The sequence below is a fragment of the Pezoporus flaviventris genome, unplaced genomic scaffold (assembly GCF_033815535.1).
Source record: "Pezoporus flaviventris isolate CSIRO_AGI_PZ_B2104156 unplaced genomic scaffold, CSIRO_AGI_Pfla_v1 ptg000005l, whole genome shotgun sequence".
NCBI classification, from domain to species: Eukaryota; Metazoa; Chordata; class Aves; order Psittaciformes; family Psittacidae; genus Pezoporus; species Pezoporus flaviventris.
Window position 1 is genome coordinate 7,161,431 of NW_026892553.1, and position 19,079 is coordinate 7,180,509.

General features: G+C 58.1%; 3 protein-coding genes across 5 annotated transcripts in view; 2 read left to right on the forward strand and 1 right to left on the reverse strand.

Annotated features, from left to right (window-relative positions):
* The window catches only part of DRP2 (dystrophin related protein 2), a 25,537-nt gene extending 12,586 nt beyond the window's left edge, over positions 1–12,951 (forward strand). For 2 of the 3 annotated variants that reach the window (XM_061445902.1, XM_061445904.1), the window contains 21 exons: positions 10–143; positions 926–1,082; positions 1,663–1,783; positions 2,226–2,494; positions 2,979–3,125; positions 3,610–3,688; positions 4,779–4,839; positions 5,217–5,278; positions 5,519–5,593; positions 6,290–6,491; positions 6,680–6,765; positions 7,452–7,609; positions 7,727–7,893; positions 8,174–8,285; positions 8,661–8,797; positions 9,057–9,122; positions 9,728–9,793; positions 10,051–10,194; positions 10,760–10,997; positions 11,131–11,251; positions 11,393–12,951. In XM_061445902.1, coding sequence (XP_061301886.1) covers positions 10–143; positions 926–1,082; positions 1,663–1,783; positions 2,226–2,494; positions 2,979–3,125; positions 3,610–3,688; positions 4,779–4,839; positions 5,217–5,278; positions 5,519–5,593; positions 6,290–6,491; positions 6,680–6,765; positions 7,452–7,609; positions 7,727–7,893; positions 8,174–8,285; positions 8,661–8,797; positions 9,057–9,122; positions 9,728–9,793; positions 10,051–10,194; positions 10,760–10,997; positions 11,131–11,251; positions 11,393–11,529 — 2,739 coding nt within the window. In that variant the 3' untranslated portion in view covers positions 11,530–12,951. The remainder of the gene's footprint in view (positions 1–9; positions 144–925; positions 1,083–1,662; positions 1,784–2,225; positions 2,495–2,978; positions 3,126–3,609; positions 3,689–4,778; positions 4,840–5,216; positions 5,279–5,518; positions 5,594–6,289; positions 6,492–6,679; positions 6,766–7,451; positions 7,610–7,726; positions 7,894–8,173; positions 8,286–8,660; positions 8,798–9,056; positions 9,123–9,727; positions 9,794–10,050; positions 10,195–10,759; positions 10,998–11,130; positions 11,252–11,392) is intronic. The other variant, XM_061445903.1, reaches the window with a different exon arrangement.
* Positions 1–19,079, forward strand: part of RPL36A (ribosomal protein L36a) — a 46,454-nt gene that overhangs the window by 1,309 nt on the left and 26,066 nt on the right. The window lies entirely within an intron of this gene.
* LOC133265632 (aryl-hydrocarbon-interacting protein-like 1) lies at positions 12,734–19,028 on the reverse strand. The gene is made up of 8 exons (XM_061446379.1): positions 18,607–19,028; positions 17,882–18,061; positions 17,492–17,680; positions 17,249–17,425; positions 17,021–17,162; positions 16,061–16,588; positions 13,327–13,561; positions 12,734–12,791 (listed from the first exon to the last, which is right to left on the reverse strand). The coding sequence occupies exons 1-8, from the start codon at positions 18,700–18,702 to the stop codon at positions 12,734–12,736; spliced, it is 1,605 nt and encodes a 534-aa protein (XP_061302363.1). The 5' UTR covers positions 18,703–19,028.

Sequence of the window (19,079 nt, forward strand, 5' to 3'; positions counted from 1 at the left end):
TCTGCCCAGGTTGAAGCCTCACAGGATGGTGCAGGACCCTCGTGTGTAACCCCCTGGGCTGTGAGTGGTGCTGCAGGGCCCCGGGCCCCTCTGGAGATGAATCTTTGCTGGAACGAGATCAAGAAGAAATCCCACAGCCTGCGGTAAGAGTTCCTGCCCGGAGCCAAGCCCAGGGCTGGGCTGGCCTCCCAGCGCTGCCTGCTGCAGGTGCCTGGCAGGAGGGCTTGAACCCGTTTGCTTGATGAGCCACACGAGTTCACTGTGACCTTGGTTTGGTTTCCCCTCTTGTCCACAAACCTGGGTCTTCCTCCTTGTGCTGAAAAGCATCCCCTCCATTTCCGCCCATCCCATCCTCTTCTCCCTCCCCTCCTAAGCTCCTGCTCTTGCTTTCCTCTGCCTTCTCCATCTGCTGCTGCTGCTGTCTTGTCTGTTTCTGCCCCATTGCCTTGCTGCCATCTCCACTGCACTTGTCCCTTAGCTGAGAGCCACCTCCACTGCACAGGGGGAACATGACTTCCAGGCCACCAGAGGTTGCAGCTCCAGAGCCAGGACAACGCAGCCTTTAACTGGGGCATGTTAATTGTCTCCTGCCTTAATGCAAAGCTCCTGGAAGCTGCCCAGTCATGTAGATGCTGAGCCAAGCCCCCTGCGCTAGAGCACAGCCCCGACCCACAGGCAAATGCAGTCACTCTGTCCCTTGCTCTGGAATCCAGGGAATAGCCTTAAGAGTTTCCTCTCCCCAATGCCTCCATGCTTCACCCTAGCTGGTGGTGCAGTGTCTGTGCTCACCGAGGGTCATGCACCGTCCCTGGTGGGGTCGTGTGTGTCCTGAGATCACCCCAGCTGCGGTGCTGTGCTTCCCCAGGGAGCCTGCTCCTTTCCTGTCCATCTGACCGCTGTCCTGCTGTCCTTGCTCTGCTGCCAGGGCTCGGCTGGAGGCCTTTTCTGACCACAGTGGGAAGCTGCAGGTGCCTCTCCAGGAGATCATAGACTGGCTGGGGCAGAAGGATGAGGAGCTCTCGGCACAGCTGCCCCTGCGGGGGGACGTCGTCCTGGTGCAGCAGGAGAAGGAGACCCACGCGGTACGTGCCTCGCGCCTCCCCTGCCACCAGTCACTGCCGTGATGAGCTACAGGTCCCATGGCACTGGGACCCCTGCCTCATGTCACTGCCAGTGCCCACAGACATGAGCCCCTCAGGCTGAGGAGGTGACATCCCAAACCAGCCTGTCTCTGAAGCCATCTGCCCCTGGCTGATGTGCTGCTTTGGCACATCCTGCTGGTCCCCCCCTTGCTCCTCCAGCAGAGGAACAGCTGCTGGGATGAATGTTTGTGTGACCATGCTCTTGCTGCATAAGGAGAGTCTCCAAGCAGTGCCTATGAAAGCATCATCAATAAAGCATTTCATTTTGCATAGCCCTGGCTCAACAAACCCTCCTGAGCTCTCTGTTCTGCCGCCCCACTCCAGCAGAGCTGCAGTGCAGACCTCTGCAGGAGCCACCTTCTTGCAGGTGGTCATTCCTTCCCCAGACTGCAGCAATACTTCTCTGTTAATTCCTCGCCATGTCTCCAGTGAGGTCTGGGTTCTGGAGGGAATAAATCACTGCAGCACTTGGCTGTCCATTCTCCCCAGCTGAGCCTGCTCTCTGTGCTCTGCTCCTCAGGCTTTCATGGAAGAAGTGAAGTCTCGGGGACCATACATTTACTCTGTCCTGGAGTCAGCACAGGCTTTCCTTTCCCAGCATCCGTTTGAGGAATTAGAAGAACCAACTTCAGAAAGCAAAGGTCTGTGGAGGGCCCCTTTCCTTCTTCTCCCATAGCACAGCTCCTCCTGGGTTGGACTGAAGAGGATGGAGTGGAAGTGGCAAGTGGTTGGCGTGGCACAAAGTGGCCCATCAGTGCTCTGCCTCATGCCATCATGCACCGGGCTGCTCCCAACCCTCTGGCCAAAGGACAGGCTGGCAGAGAGCAGTGCTTCTGTCCTAGACAAAGGCAGAGGCTGTTGATAGAGCCCATGATGGGTACATCTCATTGGGAGGTATCAGATGTGCTCTGGGGTAGGTTTTTGAGGAGCTGGTGCAGAGATGGATCCTATTATCACTTGGTTTCCCTCCCTCTTCCCAGTTCTCCTTAGGTTTATTTAATCTCCCTTTTCCCTGCCCTCCCTCCCTCCATCTCTTGCCCACTCTCCTTTGGGCTGAGCCCTCACTTTTCTCTCTGGTCACAGATGTGTCTCCCCGGCACCGCATCCAGAACATCAGCCGCTTTGTCTGGAAGCAGGCGAATGTGGCCAGCGAGCTGTGGGAGAAGCTCACAGCACGCTGCGTGGACCAGCACCGACACATCGAACGGACACTGGAGCAGCTCCTGGAGATTAAAGGGGCCATGGAGGAGCTCAGCACTACACTGGACCAGGCTGAAAGCGTGCACGAAACCTGGGAACCCATTGGGGACCTCTTCATTGACTCCTTGCCAGAGCACATCCAGTCGACCAAGGTACTTCTGGCTCTGAGAAGGCTCCAGCCTTCACCACAGAGGTGATGAGATGCTGCTTTCCAGGAGGGCAGCGTTGCCTTTCCTGACTGCTCAGCCCAATGCAGCCTCATTACTTGGGGTCTCAGGGGGCAGGTCCTCCCTTTGACAGCTCCTTAGCTTTGTGAGGGTGGATTTGTCCCACAATGTCCAAGCAATTGGCTGTGCAGAGCATCTTGTCAGGGCGCAGGCCTTACACAGTACAGTGGCTCAGCATAGGCGAGCTATTGCTTATATTCCACTTCTCAATCGATGTGAGTTATCCCCAGCCTGGCTGGGTTTGGTTTGGTTTTCCTCTGCTGAGGTACTCTGCGGTACAGCAGTGTCCTGACAGCCACTTGCCCACCCTAGCTTGTACACAGGAATCAGATCCAAGTCCTGATTGCTCTCCTGCTTCTTTTCCTTCTTGCCCTGCTCTGTGCCTGTTGCCCTGGGCACGGGGCTCCAGCTGTTCAAAGAGGAGCTCTCCCCCATGAAGGATGGGGTGAAAGTGGTCAATGATCTTGCGCACCAGCTTGCCATCTCAGATGTCCACCTATCCATGGAGAATTCCCGTACCCTGGAGCAGATCAACACACGCTGGAAGCAGCTGCAGGTGGGAAGGAGTCAGGATCAAGCACTGCAAATAAACCACAGGTGGGAGGATGCTGGGGAAGGGCTGTTGCTGCTGAGCTTCAGGGATGATAAGTAAGGCTTGGCATAGCGGGGATGGCATAGCTGGTGTTCCCAGAAGGAGAGCATCAATTCGGTGTGAGGAAAAGTGCTGGTAAATCTATAGAGGTCTTGAGCAGGAAAAGGAAATGGGAGGAACAAGGATGGTCTGAGGAGAATCAGGATCTGATGGGGATGAGTCAGCACCAACTGTGGCTGCTTTGATATCTGTCAAGATATGGATACAGGTGAGCTGGAGATGTGGCTTGTGCTGCCTCAGTCTGTGGGAGGACGTGTAGAGGGCTGAGCAGAGTGGGGAATGCAGATACCAAGGCAGGTGAGGAAGGAAGAGGACCTGCATGCTGAGGCATGTCTGAGTCCATCCACAAGCATGACGGGCTGCCACTGAGTTCTGTCCCATTCTTCAGGCCTCCATAAACGAACGCCTGAAGCAGCTCCAAGATGCCCACCGGGACTTTGGACCAGGCTCCCAGCACTTCCTCTCCTGTACGTGAGTGGGTCCTCCTGGCTGCCCACCTTGAGGCTGCCTCTGCAGGGTGGCTCAGCATGGGCTGTGGCACAGGAGAATGTGGTGCAGAGCCCTGTTGCTGAGCCCACGCACAGCTAGGAAAGGGCTCAGTGCCTGTTGCACAGGAACCAGAGCAGGAAGCATCTCCCCGAGTTAGCATTGTGCAGCCTCACCTTGTGGGACCAAGGGTGGGACATGAGCATGGTTCCCCTTCAGAATGCAGCTCCCAGATGATGCTGTGACTGTGCCAGCCTCAGAGATCGGGTAGGCAGACAACAGGTATTAATCATTTGGAGGCCAAGAATGTGCATGTTAAGGAGGCTTTCATTCACATGGTGAGGCAGAGGGATGCTGTTCCCGCAGGTCTGAGCTGCTGATGGCTCTCAGATCTGCAAAGAACGGGTAGCAGGTTGTAGAGTCCACCCTTGGAAATACTGAGCCCTGCAGGGTCTCCAGGTATCAGTGGGGTCTGTTGGCCTGTGTTTGTATGCAGACCATGTCTGCCTATCTGAAAGTAAGAACAACTTTCCCAGTTGCTGGAATTGATAAGCTGCCTGTGACAAGGGAAAATAGCTGAGGGTGATAAAAGGGCTTTCATCCTCTAGATAACAAACATAGGGTGGCAGGCAACTGGTATGGAATGAGTCCTCATCTTCCTGAGATACTGCAGCTGACACACATAGCATGAGTAATGGGAACAGCAGATGCTGTGGGTGCCCAAGCCTGGCCATAACAGGCAGCGCTGCATGTGTGCCCAGCTCCCACTGGTGACCACAGCATTGCCTTGGGGACCATCAAAAGCATCATGAAGTGTCTCTTGCTGAGTTCTGAGCTCAGCAAGACTTGGAGCCCATCCAAGAAAGGCAAGATGCCTCTAACAAGACCAGCAGTCTTGTGTCTCTTAGAGGTAGCATCTTCTCCAGGACCCCCAGTTGGTGATCTGGGAAGGCAGAGCCTCTTCAGAGGCACCTGCCCGCTGACAAGGTCCTGCTGGGCTTTCACCAGAAACAGCATCAGCCTAAAGGATCATTTGGCGTTGGTCTGAGATCTGTGTCTCTCTCCTTGCAGCCTCTGTGCAGGTCCCCTGGGAGCGAGCCATTTCCCCCAACAAAGTGCCATACTACATCAAGTGAGTGTGCTCCCAGCCAGCGGTTTGCTCTGGTCCAGTGGGAACAGGAACTGCAGGCCAATGAGGAGAGGAAGGCAGTGAGCAGGCTGCTCTGAGCACTGAGAACCAGGTTTTCCCTGTCTGCAGAGGTGCCCCAGAGGAGGGGGAACAACGGCTGGAAGGAGTGGGGGGCTGGTAGCAAGTGGAGGTATCATCCTGTGGGCATCCTGCATGCTGCTGCAGCTGCGGAGTGCTCACTGGGGGTGCAGCAGCCCCAGCATCTGCAGGCACTGGGGGACTCACTCCTGGGGCTGGCTGGGTCCCTTTGGCAACCTACTTGATTAAGCAGCTGCTTAATTCCCAGTTTGACTTTTGGCTTCCTTCTATTTCCCTTCCAGCCACCAGGCCCAGACGACATGCTGGGACCACCCAAAGATGACGGAGCTGTACCAGACGTTGGGTAAGGAGCCTGCCACAAAGCCATTCAGTGTGGGGTGCTATGAGAGATCCCGCCAGCCCTCTGTGGCACAGGGGCCCTCAAAGCAATGGGGAGCACCCCCCTACCAGGTTCTGCCTCTCCTTCTGCCACACACTCTGCTTCTGCTGGTGGGGCTGGTGCCTGGGACCTGCAGCTGCCGCTCATTGCCCTGGAGATGAGGATGTGGAGCTGCAGTTCCATTCTTTTCCTGTGTTATTGCAGCGGATTTGAACAACATCAAGTTCTCAGCGTATCGGACGGCTATGAAACTGCGACGGGTACAAAAAGCCTTGAGATGTGAGTGCTGGAAGAATTTTCCTCCTGCTGGGTTTCACTCGATAAAGGCATTAAACTAACACAAGCTTTTAACAGCACATCAAAGGCAGGAGCCCACCAGGGGACAGGTAGCTGAGGCAAGAAGCGCTAGGAAGATGAGGCCGTGGCTGGGAAGCTGAGCAAATCCACTGTGCCAGTGCCTTTCTTTGCAGGTTTAGGGTGGAAATGCCTCAAGGGCAGGTGTTAGGCAAAGGTATTTGAGAACAAAGTGGTCCAGCTCCGAGTTACAAAGTTGTAGGATCAGGCAGGGGCTCACCCAGGAGCTCTAAGAGAAGCCATGGATGTAACTGGGAGCAGAAACCAACCTTGCTGGCAGGGGCAGGGAGAGCTCCATTAGTTAAAGAGCAGGAAGGGAACCAGTAAACCTCACTTACGTAGGTAAAACTCAAGTTAAAAGGTGTCCCAGCCAGTGGCAGGGGGCTGGAGCTGGATGAGCTTTAAGGTCCTTTCCAAACCCTTCTATGATTCTATGTGGGTATTTTGGGAGGGGTTTATGGGTAACAGCAATCCTGGGAGCTATGCCCATCCTGCCAGCATCTCCCCCATCACAGCGGGTCTTACACCGCTCAGGACAGGGCTGCCTCTCCCTTTTCTTGCCTCTCACCTCTCCTGTTTCCCTCTCTGTCTCTGATCCTGCTGCCCATGCTTTCTGCACAGTGGATATGGTGACCCTGGCCACAGCCTTGGAAATCTTCAATGAGCACGACCTGCAGCCCAGCGACCGAGCGATGGACGTGGTGGAGGTCATCCACTGCCTGACCGCCCTCTATGAGAGGCTGGAGGAGGAGCGGGGCATCCTGGTCAACGTGCCGCTCTGTGTGGACATGAGCCTCAACTGGCTGCTGAATGTCTTCGACAGGTACCGGTCTGCATCCCCCTGTGCTGCGGGGCTGCCGTGCTCGGAAGGAAACCCCGGTGCTGTTCTTGCAGCTGGCAGTGCAGCCGGATGGCCCTGGCCACCGCTGAGGTGCATGCTTGCCTTGCTGACCCCCTGCATCCAAACCCCTCCAGAACAGCAGCAAACCTGTGCCATGTCTCGCCTTGCAGTGGCCGCAGCGGGAAGATGAGGGCTCTCTCCTTCAAGACGGGCATTGCGTGTCTGTGTGGGACAGAGGTCAAGGAGAAGTTCCAGTGTGAGTCCCTGCCTGCCTCCCCCAGGGTCCGATGTGCAGTAACCTGGGGAAAGCAGGAGTGCTTTTGTTTCCTGGCTTCGCCCTTCTTTACCCAGAAAGCACAGAGGAACAGCTATCCTGCAGTGACTAATATGCTTGCATCACCATCTTTGTCTCCCTTCCTCCTATGCCACCTAAATCAGAAGGCATTTTTGCAGACTAACTGGTGCTATGGTGATCTTGCTTGCACAGCACTATAAGGAACAGTGCAGAGAAAGCAAACAGGCAACACTTATCTAGTGCTTCCCAGAAGGAATACACCCGGGGATGCGCAGTTGGGGTTTCAACCAAGGAAGCCCCTTTGCTCACTGCATTTTGATCATGGTACTTTCTGCCGTGGAATACTACAGAGGGGTTAGCACAGGAAGCATCAAGGGGTTAAATAAAGGGATTGGGCAGCTTCACAGAGGATGGGCCAGCTGTGGCTCTTAAAGAAGTGATGCATGTAATCTCAAGAAGACTCTAGGCTCCTGGTTATTGGGAGCTGGAAGGATATTAAGGTTATTTAACCATAGACCAGTTTCTGTCTCTTATGTGAGCTCCCTGGTCTAATCCACACATCCGCCCCCTGTGCCTGCATCCTGCCCATTGTGTCGAGCATCACCCATGTGTCTGACTGGGCTCTGTGTGTCCGTGTCCTGCGGCAGATCTCTTCAGCCAAGTGGCCAACGCCGGGGGGCTGTGTGACCAGCGGCACCTCGGTGTCCTGCTCCACGAGGCCATCCAGGTCCCGCGCCAGCTGGGGGAAGTGGCGGCATTCGGAGGCAGCAACGTGGAGCCCAGCATCCGCAGCTGCTTCCGCTTTGTGAGTAGGGTGATGTGGCTGGGATGTCCCCTCTGCAGCTGCTGTGCTGGGGACAGGCTCCAGGGGTGGTGAGGAGCTCGTGCCCCATCACGGCAGCTCCTTCCTCTCCCCTCCCAGAGCAACGGGAAGCCCGCCATCGAGGTGTCCCAGTTCCTGGAGTGGGCCAACCTGGAGCCGCAGTCCATGGTGTGGCTGGCGGTGCTGCATCGGGTCACCATGGCTGAGCAGGTGAAGCACCAGACCAAGTGCTCAGTCTGCCGGCAGTGCCCCATCAAAGGCTTCAGGTAGGGGTTGTGATACCTCGGCCCCCAAGGGAAGTGCGTGGTGTCCTGCAGGATGGAGCTCAATTAGTTCTGTGCTGTTGGGGGGACCTATTGCTCTGCAGCAGCAGTGTTTCAGGCAGGGTGCCAGCAGAGAGGAGGGAGCAGGATGCTTTTCTGGGCGCTTCAGCCATCAGTACTGTGGGTTTAGTGGGGTGCAAGAGCAAAACAAACCATCTCTGTCCCCTGCTGATCCAAAATGAGGTGGGTTTGCTGTCTCCCTAAGGCCTCTTGATCTCCCCAGGTATCGGAGCCTGAAGCAGTTCAATGTGGATATCTGCCAGACTTGCTTCCTCACCGGACGGGCCAGCAAGGGCAACAAGCTGCACTACCCCATCATGGAGTACTACACCCCGGTATGGAGCTGGGCTGGGCTGGTCTTGGCTCAGAGCAGGTCCCCATTGACAGCAGGAGCCTCGTGATGTTGAGGCTGGTGCAGCCCCAAAAGTGGATCCCTTTGTGTGTTTCTGCTCCCCTCTGCATGTTGAAGGCTGTCTGTGTCCCTGCTGCTCCGGGGCTCCTGGTGAGCACGATGGGCACCCAGCTATGTCCAGCTTGGCTTGTGCCAGGCCCAATGACAGGCTGAGAGAACTGCCATGGCCCTGCTTGCTTCCTCGGTTGTGTCTGCCTCTCCCTCCATGGAGCTCGGGTGCAGCCTGAAGGGACTTCTCCCCTGCTGTGGTCCCCACTTTTTGTTAAGCAGCGCTTTGGCAATGTCTGTGTCTCTGCAGACCACATCCAGTGAGAACATGAGGGACTTTGCCACAACGCTGAAGAACAAGTTCCGGTCCAAGCAGTACTTCAGCAAGCACCCGCAGAGAGGTTACCTGCCCGTCCAGTCCGTCCTTGAGGCTGACTTCTCTGAGACGTGAGTTGGCTGCGTCTCTTGATCCTATCTGATATGTGAGCTCTAGAGATGGAAGCAGCATCTCAGCTGCAAGACAGGGCTCCCATGGGAGGGTTGGAGCAGGCACTTGCTCTGGGGGTGATACAGCTCCTAGTTGTTGCTGGAGCAGAGATATCAGTCTCCCTCTCCAGGTTGTCCCTGGAGTCCAGGGCAGCTCCTCCAAGGCTGAGCTCTGAGGGAAGGCTGCCAAGCCTTGCTGAGCAGTGTGCATCTCTTCCAGACCAGCCTCCTCCCCGATGCTGCCTCACGCCGATACCCATTCCCGGATCGAGCACTTTGCCAGCAGGTATCACCATGGGCACTGCTGCCATGGACTGTGGTCCTGATGGGTGCGGAGGGGTTCCAGGGCACATGTACAGTGAGCTCCTGCTGCCTGCAGCCCCCTCCGTGCTTGCCAGCACATGGGGTTGGCTGCAGTGTGATGGGAAGAGGCAGCTCCAGGGCCAGGCAGACCTGCCCACACCACTTTGCTCCTGCCTGGGATGCGGCTGATGCCACGCAAATTGGCAGCGAACACCATGCATTTGACAGCAGATATCTTAGTGGTGAAGCAGCCTCCATGCACCCTCCTGCTCTTTTCCCTGTATGAGCTGCTGGATGGGTTCCTCAGCACCTTGCTCTGCCCATGTGCTGCCCAGTGCTGCTGCCTTGTGGTCTGTAACGCCTCTGCCCTCAGCATGGGTCCAGGCAGAGTGTGGGGAGCTGAGGAGCACAGGGAGCCTGCAGCTCATGTAGCTCAGGGCACACTTCCACCCCTCCGGTTATGCGAGAGGATGCTGAGCTGGCTGCATGGCAGAGAGGGGTCTGGCAGGGGCTGCTGTAAGAAGGGTGCATTAAGCAGACATTCAGGGTGTCTGTCACCACATCTGAGCCTGTTTCTCTTTCCTTCAGGCTTGCAGAGATGGAAAGCCAGAACTGTTCCTTCTTCAGTGACAGCCTGTCCCCTGATGATAGCCTGTGAGTTCTGCCTCCTTTCCCTCCTGCGGAATCAGGGCTCCTGTGGCTCCATCCCTGCCCAGCCAGGGCACAGAGATGCTTTCCTTCCCAGCTCCTTTGAGCCTGAGGTCCTTGGCTACCAAAGGGCCACTTGTGGTGGCAGCCACAACAAGCTCCCATATGAACCCACCTCCCTCCAGGCTGTCCTTCCCCATGAGCACACAAATCCTATGGGACTGATGTTTCTCACTAAGGGGTTTCTCCCCCTGCTGCAACAGGGATGAGGACCAGTACCTGCTGCGCCATTCCAGCCCCATCACTGACAGAGAGCCCGGGGGCAGCCAGCCCATGCCAGGAAGCCTCAACATGGATGACAAGGGAGAGCTGGAGCGAATCCTGGCCCACTTGGAGGATGAGAACAGGTAGGGGCATAGGCAACTCTGAAAGGGGGGTTACAGCCTAAGGGAAAGGGGCTGGAGGAGCCTGGCCGAGCTCAGAGTGGAGCTGGGGATAGCTGCTGGGGCTGGAGCAGGGATTGGAGGAGCTGGGTAGGCTGGTTTGGAGCTCTGAAACCTTCCCTGGAGCACTCAGGGTGTGCTCTCTGAGGAGGCAGAAGAGCCAAAATGTTCCTGCCCCATGCCCAGAACCTGTTCCCCTCCTGAACCCCAAAGTGGCTGATGTGAGCACAGGGCACTGCCGTCTTCCCCTGAGCCCCTCGCAAGCAGTGGTGGGGCTGCTCTGGATCACTTGCAGTGAGGCTCTAGGCAGGGCAGATCGGCTCAGGAGGAGGTGATGCTTTCCCTTGCTCTCAGCCTCTTAGGAAGCAGTTGCATGGCTCTTTGTAAGCGGGGCAGAGCTGCAGGAAGGCTACTCTGTGGTGCAGGGACAGGGTTCGGGAGCGTGCTGGTCCTCAAGCGTCACAGCAAAGGCTCCAGGGGTGCCTTGTCTCTGAGGAGAGCGGTGATGCTGATGCAGGCTATCCCGCAGGATCCTCCAGGGAGAGCTGAGACGTTTGAAGTGGCAGCACGATGAGGCGGTGGAGTCTCCGACCTTGGCTACAAGCTCCCCTGAATCCATGCAAGACCCATGTAATGATGAGCTCCTGGCGGAAGCACGGATCCTCCGGCAGCACAAGAGCCGCCTGGAGACCCGCATGCAGATCCTGGAGGACCACAACAAGCAGCTGGAGTCCCAACTGCACCGGCTGAGGGAGCTGCTGCTGCAGGTACTGTCGGAGCAAGGATGCAGAGAAGCCCATCCTTGGGGCGGGCTTTGCCATAACGGAGCTGGCAGAAAGGGACGGTTGGAACTGGGGGAGGACAAGGACACAGAATTGTGACAATTCGCCTTCTCTCAAGCCTCCAGCAGAGTCAGAGGGCAACGGTTCAGCAGCCTCTTCCTTGGCTTCATCTCCACATCAGTCTGAAGGCAGCCAGGCAAAGGAGAGAGAGCACAACACCCCTGACACGGAAACTGCAGGTGAGGGTTGAGGCTGGACTGAGCTCCCCCTGAGTTCAGCGCTGCAGGAAGCTGCCTGGGCCCTGCCATCCTGCAGGAATGCTGGCCAGAGAGGTGGATGCCCATGGAGCTGCTCACCCCCTGCCCTCTTTCCTGCTGCAGATGAGGTGGAAGCCAAAACCCAGGAGGTCAGCGTGTGCCTGGAAGACATCATGGAGAAGCTGCGCAGCGCCTTCCCCAACTCTCGAGGTACCCGAGTGAAATCCCCCTCTCTGGCCTCTTACTGCTCCCTCAGATGAGGTTTTCCCACAGAGCCCTGTCCCGATCCCAGCTTCTCTGTGATGGCCGGTCCCCTGCAGCGCCTAAAGCCAAGAGCTCTGCTGCCACAGTGCTGCTGGGACTGGTGCTGGCCTGGGCACAGAGAGGATGAGGAGGAGTTTTTATACCCGTAAGGAAATGCTGCCAAGAGTATGGACCAAATAGACCCCCTCAATAAGCCACAAGGCAGCCTCTGCCCTGCTCGGGACCCTGCACCCTGCAGGGCTCCCCATGGCAGAGATGGACAGACCTGCCAGCATCGAGTCTGCAGTGACCACCTTGAGCCACCTCTTTGCTCCATCCCTGTCTAGACCCCTCTCCGGGACACGTCGAGGCCGTAGTTACTGGATGAGATGGAAGCAATGGTGCGAGCTCTCCTCGCTGCTCATGGACATCTCTGCACAGCAGGGATGGGGACTGGGGGATACACGCGGATGGCACTTAACCTGCCCAGTGGGTTTTGATGTTGGTTTTACTGCTGTTCCTCTGTGCTCCATCCCAAGAGCAGCACTTGGTCCTGCGCCCAAGCTGCCCATGCGTGTGCTGAGGGAGGCATTGCTTGGTGCCAGCACTAACACAGCAGGGAGCTTCCCTCTCTGCCCAGCCCCTGGCCTGCTTTCTGCCATCCCTGAACCCGATCCTCCTTGGCTCTGCAGCAGCCCAGTTCTAACCGTGTGGCTCCAGGTCTTGTTGTCCTGACCTCTGTGTTTCTCTTCCAGGTATGACCTCCCTTATCTAACACCTCCTGTGAGCCAGAGGCTTTTCCTAACCAGCTACCTGGCTACCTTCCTCCCCTTCCCCTCCCTGCTACACTCCTTGTGCTGCAGCAGACCTCGCACAGACTCCCTGTGAGGCAGTTGTGCAGGATACTTGCCAGTCCCAGGAGACCTCAGGGGAACACGGGCCAGGCAGGAGCAGGACTGTGGGCTCCCAGGAGGCTGGCTTGGTCACAGCCACAGTGCCCAGGCCTGGATGGAAAGGGTCAGAAGGAAGAACTGAAGCAGCAGAAGCTGCTTGTCTCCCCTGGCACTTGCAGGCTGCTGCCTTTCCCCGCAGCCCTCGGGGGATGCAGAGCTCAGCACCCCACTGCTCTCCATCTCTGATCCAGGTTTATGGGCACCAAAACACTCCTGGAGGCACCCAGGTTTTACAAGAGCTCTCTCTAACAGCATCCAGCTGCCAGCCTTATGGATTGAACTCTCTCTGCCAGCCAGGGCTCTGCAGCCAGCCAGGCATGTGCTGCCTGGTGGGGAGAGGCTGGGAGGTTTATGGAGTAGGGATGAGTCCATGCCAGAGCTTCAGCCCAGCTAGTAGCCTTACCTTGAGATGGTCTTTATAACAGAGCCTTATCATCTAATTTGCATATATTTCTGTATGTTATATATATATATTCTGTACTTAAATACTCTCATGGACTCACTCCATTAAATTCTAATACTGTAAGTGCAGCTGCCCTTCACTTTCAGTCCAGCCCAGCCTCTGCTCCTGCAGGGACCAGCACTTCCCCTGTTGCTGATGCTGCCTTGGAGCAGGGTTGCTGCGAGGGGAGCTCAGTGGAAGGCTGGACCAGCAGCAGGTACCCTGTCCTGCCTGGTTTGCTGGGGAGCTGTGCCTTTGCTGTGGCACAGAGAGCGTGTCCTGCCCGGACCTGGCTCCATCCCTGGGAAGCCTTGGCTCCTGCAGCCAACAGTGCTTCGGGAAGGGGCTTCTCCAGGACATTGAGCTGTGCTGCAGGAGCAGCGCAGGCAGGCAGCAGGACAGGCAGGGCACTTCCTTGCCACCCCAAAGCAGCTGCCCTGCTGCTGTCCTTCAGTTTGAGCTGGGCCGAGGGGCTGGAGTCACTCAGAATCAGGCAGCAGGGAGGAGGCTCCTCTGCAATGGGCGGCAGCACGATGGTGCTGCTGGTCCCAAAGGCTCCCTCAGGCTGGCTGTCTCTTGCTGTGTTATGTCGAGGAAGAGGTAGAGTCAGGTGCTGAGGGGTGCCCAGAGTGGGGCTGAGGTAGTCCTGATGCTCTGGGGACACAATGATGAGATGCCTGAGCCCTTGGGATAGGGCAGGGCAAGGCAGGGACTCATGCAGGTGTGAAGCATCCTGCCCAAAGCAGGGCTTGCTTCGAGGACAGGGACGGGGCTGTTGTACCAGACTGGGGTGGGATGTGGTGTGAGCTGTCTGGGAGGTTTGGACCAAGACAGTGCTGGCAGAGGTGTGAAGCAGTGCCCACAGTGGGGATTGGGCATTGGGAATCCTATGGCCTGGTTTTTGGGGTGTTGCGCTGCAGTGTCCACTGACAGCAGTGCGAGTTGCTGTCCTTGCTGTCCCCTATCACACCCAGGCTGGCAGCAGCCGTGCATTACCGGTGGCATTGATGGTAGGCTGGCTGTAAGCATGCTGTGTGTTTGGCTGCAGTGAAGGGACCATATTCCAGCCTGCAAGACCTGGCTGGGTCTCCTGTTATCCCAGTGCAGGACTAGGGGATATGGGGAGGAGCGAGGTTTTGGCCTGAGTGTGAGGTCGGGAGTATGCAGCTAGAGGGGAGCTGAAGGAAGGAAAAGGCAGGATGAGGGCAGAGCAGCTGGCCCTGGTGCCAGGTACTGGGTACCACAGGGCTGTGTTTGGGAGCTAGGATATGGCAGGGAGGGGAGCAGGTTGGCTAATGCTCTGGTAACCGTGGTGCTGCTGTCCTCTCTGCTTTGTGATTCTCTGCTCTGGAAGGAGAATAAATTTGTACTCATACTGAGACCCGGATCAGTGCTCTGGCCTCTTCTGTCCATGCACCTTGGCTGAGTCAGGGCAGCTGCCACCACCGTGCCACCCTGGCACTGGTCCTGCAGGGCTGCTGGGACACAGATGTCCCTGTGTCCACACCATCTGAAGCAGAGCAGGAGCCTTGGGCTCCCCGGACACAGATGTGTCCCCCAGCCACCACCTTCCTTCATCCACTGCCAGCAAGATCTGCCCAGGGCCATGTGGCAGCCTGGGACAGGGGCTGTGCGGGGATAGTTCTTCCTCATCTGGGAATATGTCCTGTGGGAAACCCTTCAGCCCCAGGAAGGATGTAGGCAGCAGAGGGATGCTGGATGGGCAGTCCTCTCCCTCCATGTTTTCTCCTTGGAGCCCCATTAGGTCTCCAGGGCACAGAGGTGTCAGGGTGCTTTTGCCCCATGCTCCCTGTGTCTCCATGGCACAGTGAGGGCTCAGCTGGTTCATAGCCCAGGGCACGGCTGGGGGCTCCCTGCCCCACAGGGTGCAGACCAGCCTGAGATGCCATGCAGAGCCTGGCCAGGACTGACCCTTGTAGGGCCAGACCTGCTCTCACCCCCACCTGGAAGGGCTGGTGGTGCTGTGCCAAGGCCCGACCCGACGCTACTGCATGGGGACCGCTCTCACCAAGGAGACTTTCCGGAGCGTAAACGGGGGTGAACCGCAGCCTCTGTGAAGGGTGGCACAAAGTGCCCCATCCGTGTGCTGCAGGCTCCAGGGCAAGGCAGGAGGTGATCAGGGAAGCGGGTCCCATCCAGGAACAGATCCAGCCCGTGGTGCCAGGGAAGAGCTTTTATTTCGGAGCCAGCAGAGCTCAGCGGTGCCGGCTGCGCGGGGCTGGAGCCGGCGAGTCGGGGCAGGGCGGCAGCAGGCGGGCGCTGCAGCAGTGGCCGGTGGAGGACAGCTTTGTTCCCGTGTCACTGCCCTGGGGCTTCCCTCTCAGTGCACAGCAGCCCCACCGCCTGTGCTGTGCCCCTGCCCAGGGCTGGCCCCGAGCTCTCTGCTCTCGCTGCAGGGCTCTGGGGGTGCACCACCCCCTTCCCTGGCTGCTGTGGGGCAGGGGGGTACCCCTGAGCCTCCATCCAGCCCATCCCCTGTCCCTGCGTGCCGAGCCTGGAGCTCTGCCCCCGGGGGGAAGCTGTCTAGGGGGACGCCACCTTCCCCCTTGGCAGTGCCTGCTGGCTGCTCCCCGCTGCTCCCCTCTGCCAGCACCTCGCCGGGTGCTTCATCCAGCTCTGGGGCTCTGCCTGGCTCAGCCCTGGCCGTGGTCCCTGTGCCAGCATCCCGTGCTCCACCGGCTCCCTGCTCCAGCCCCTGCCCGAACCCTGATGCCTCTGTCCCTCGCGCTGCCCCACAGTGCCCTGCAGACAGCGTGTGCAGCTCTGCTTGCGGGCTCTCTTCCTCTGTGTCCTCCTCTACCTTCTCGTTTTCTTCCTCTCTGTCCTCTTTTACTTCCTCCTCCATCTTCTCCCCTTTTTCCCCCTCCTCTTCCTCTTTCCCCTCCTCCTTTTTCTCTGCTTGTGGAGTCTCTTCCTTACTGGCCTCCTCTTCCTCTCTGTCCTCTTTTTCTTCCTCCTCCATCTTCTTCCCTTCCTCTTTCCTCTCCTCCTCTTTCTCTGCTTGTGGGCTCTCTTCCTCTTTGTTCTCCTCTGTCTTCTTTTCCTTCTCTTCCCCTCTGTCCTCCTTTTCTTTTTTCTCCATCTTCTCTCCCTCCTCTTCTTCCTCTTCCCCCTCCTCTTCTTCCTCACCTCCCTCTTCTGCTCCCCTCTCTGCTCCCCAGCTTCCTGACTCTGCCCTAGAGGTGCCCATGTTTTCTTCTTCCCCCACTCCTGTCCCACCCCTCCCCTCCACCTCTGCAGCTTGCCCCTGGGTCAGGACTCCTGGTGCTGCCCCTTCACCCCCAGCCCTGTGGGTCCCTTGTTCCGCTTGGTCAGCCCCTGGTTGTTCTGCTTCTCCCATCCCTGCGCCCCACTCCCCCTGCCCAGGGGTCTCTGGGACCCCAGCCTCACCCTGGGGTGCCCCTTCCTGCAGCACCTCCCTGCTCTCCTGCCCCTTGCTGGCCTGCGGCCCCCGGGGTGGCTGGAAGAGCCCTTGGTAGCGCTTCCGATCCTCCACGTGCTTCTTCCTCATCCTCTCCCCGAGCTGCTTCAGCTCCTTCTTCACTGCGGCGGCCATGGAGGGGTCGAGGTGAGCCACCCGCAGGAAGTCCTCCCGCGCCTCCCGCTCGTTCCACACAGCAGCGTGAGCCTTCGCCCGCTTGAAATAGGCCTTGGCGTTGTCTGCCAGGAGAGGAGAGCCCCCGGGGAGGGGGGGGTCCTGCAGCTCAGGGCCACCAGCCACAGGAGCTGGAGACCATGGGAACGCGTGCGGAGCAGCGCTGGGTGCTATTGGAGGTAGGGGCAGGGTTACTTGTGCCACTGCGGGCACCAGGGGGTAGAGGGTGCAGGGATCATCATGGGAAAGGGGAATCATGGTGGGTGGGGGGGGTTGTGGATGATGTGGGATATCATGGGGTAGAGGTGGAGGATACAGGGTGCAGGTGCCATCATGGGCAGGGAGACCTGGGACGTGGGTTCTGCAGTGGCCATGGGGATCCAGGCAACCATCACAGGCAGAGGGATACGGGATGAGCGTTGTCACGATTGGGAAATCCAGAGGCCAGAGTCCCTGGGGCTGTGTGCACAGCAGGGTGGGATGCAGGCCACAGGTACCTTTGTGTTTCTGGAGGAGCTCTGTTGTGTGCTCCAGCACCTCGTAGTACTCTCCCAGCTCCAGCTGACACTGGCAGTAGTTGAGCACCAGCGGTGTGACCAACCTCTCCAGCTTCAGCCAGCCTTCCTCCCATGGTTTCTCCTGCCCCGGGGAGCCACAGTCGGTGTTTCGTGGCTGTGGCCATCCCCTCCCTCAGGGAGGACAGGAGGTGCCTGGGTCCTGCTCACCTTGGCCTGCAGGTTCCTCAGGCAGATGACAGCCTCCTGGTACTTGGCTGCTGCCTGCGCGAACTCCTTGCGGAGCACAAGGCGGTTGCCCTCGCTGTGCAGCACGGGCACTGCCGCCAGCTTCTCCTCCTTGCTCATGGCCCACGTGTCACGTTTGTAGGCTGAGGGCTCCTCTACCTGCACGGGCAGCGGGAGCTGAGCTGCTGCCCTGGCAATCCCTCCCCATCCCCACATCCCCCTTACCCGGAACAGCTCCATGATGAAGATGAGGGGCTGCGGCGTCCGCTGCAGCTCATCCAGGTCATCGTAGCCCGTGCTATGGTAGTCAAACATGTTGCCCATGCCACAGCGGTGCTTCTGCCCTTCCAGGGGGTCCCGGCCCTCTGCGATCCTCCGCATGCCCCTGGAGACCAGGGCATACATGCCTGTGTGCTGCAAGGAGGGGGAGCACCCTGCTCAGCTGCATGGGTCTTGTCTGCACCCCTTCCACTGGGGGTAGCCCAGTGGTGCAATGGTGACACCTGAGTGCCCTGTGCTTGCACCAGGCAAGGCTGGGGTATCTCTGGGTACGTGGTCTTGTGCCCTGACCCTGCAGAAAGGAGGTGGGTAGATGCCTATGGGCCCCTCACTCACAATGGCATCGCACCAGAACTCAGCCACTTCCCCAGTTCTCATGGAGCTGAGCAGCGTCTCCCAGATCTCCAGCTTGAACATCTTGCCCACGATGATCTCCATAGGGATGCCAGCTTCCCGGCTGTCATCGATGACCGTCCGCTCAAAGTCATCCTTCAGTGTCTGGAAGTGGAAGGTGATCTGCCCCAGAAAAAGCTCAGTGTTGAGCAGTGAGAGACCTCCGGCCCCTCACCAGCCCCAAATCCCTCTGCCATGGGGCCAAGATCCAGGCCCAAGCCTGCTCCCAGCAGCGTGCTGGGTTGACTGGCAGCTCTCCATTCACAGCAGGAGATTGTGCCTCCTTCTCTCTCATGCCTCTTACGACAGCAAGCAGATGGTGGAGTGTCTAAACACCCATCACTGATGTATCTTGCTGTTCTCTTTGGATCCCACTTTATAATCCAGAATGTGCCCATAGGATACACCAGGAGATGGCAGAACCCACACTACTCTGCCCATGCCCATGGGCTGGGGAATATCAGCTCCCCACTGGCACCCCTGTAGCTGCTTGTGCCCAAACCAGCCCTTCCTGCACCTCCCCCTTGAGAGAGATGTCCTGAAGATGGGATCTCCCCATACCACAGACCCAAATATGGCTTTTACAGCTAACTGTAATGGGCAGGGATGGTGGCGTTGGGCCCACTCCCCTCTCCTAGGGCTTTGGTGTAACAACCAAGGCAACTTACCTTGCTCCCATCCTGCAGCTTGGGCAGCTCCCCTTGGCCTCCATGCAGAATCTTCTTCCTGACCCCTTCCACATTCAGCAGGTAGGTTTCCTCCATAGCTGCTCCTGCTGGCCCTCACGAGCAGGTCACAGGCACAGAGCCACGCTCAGGCCCTTCCTGAGCTCCACGTCTGCTTCAGGGTCTCTCCCTTTCCTGACTATCTGCACACACATGTCATCTCCCAGGGCTGCTGCTGGCCTTCCCAGCTCTGTGCTGGGGCAGAGCTTGGAAGCCCTTCTCCCCTTCCCTTGTGCTTTGGGTTGACAGAGGGGTGTCCTACCGTGGCACACCCTTGGTGCCCTCTGTTGCATTCTGGAACTGCCCTTCTAATCCTCTTCCCACCCTGCCAGGTTAATCTGGGATTTGCCTGCCCAGTCTGTGAGGAATTATCAGGAGGGCTTCGGTCCTTCTTTAGCCTGACAGCTCACAGGGCT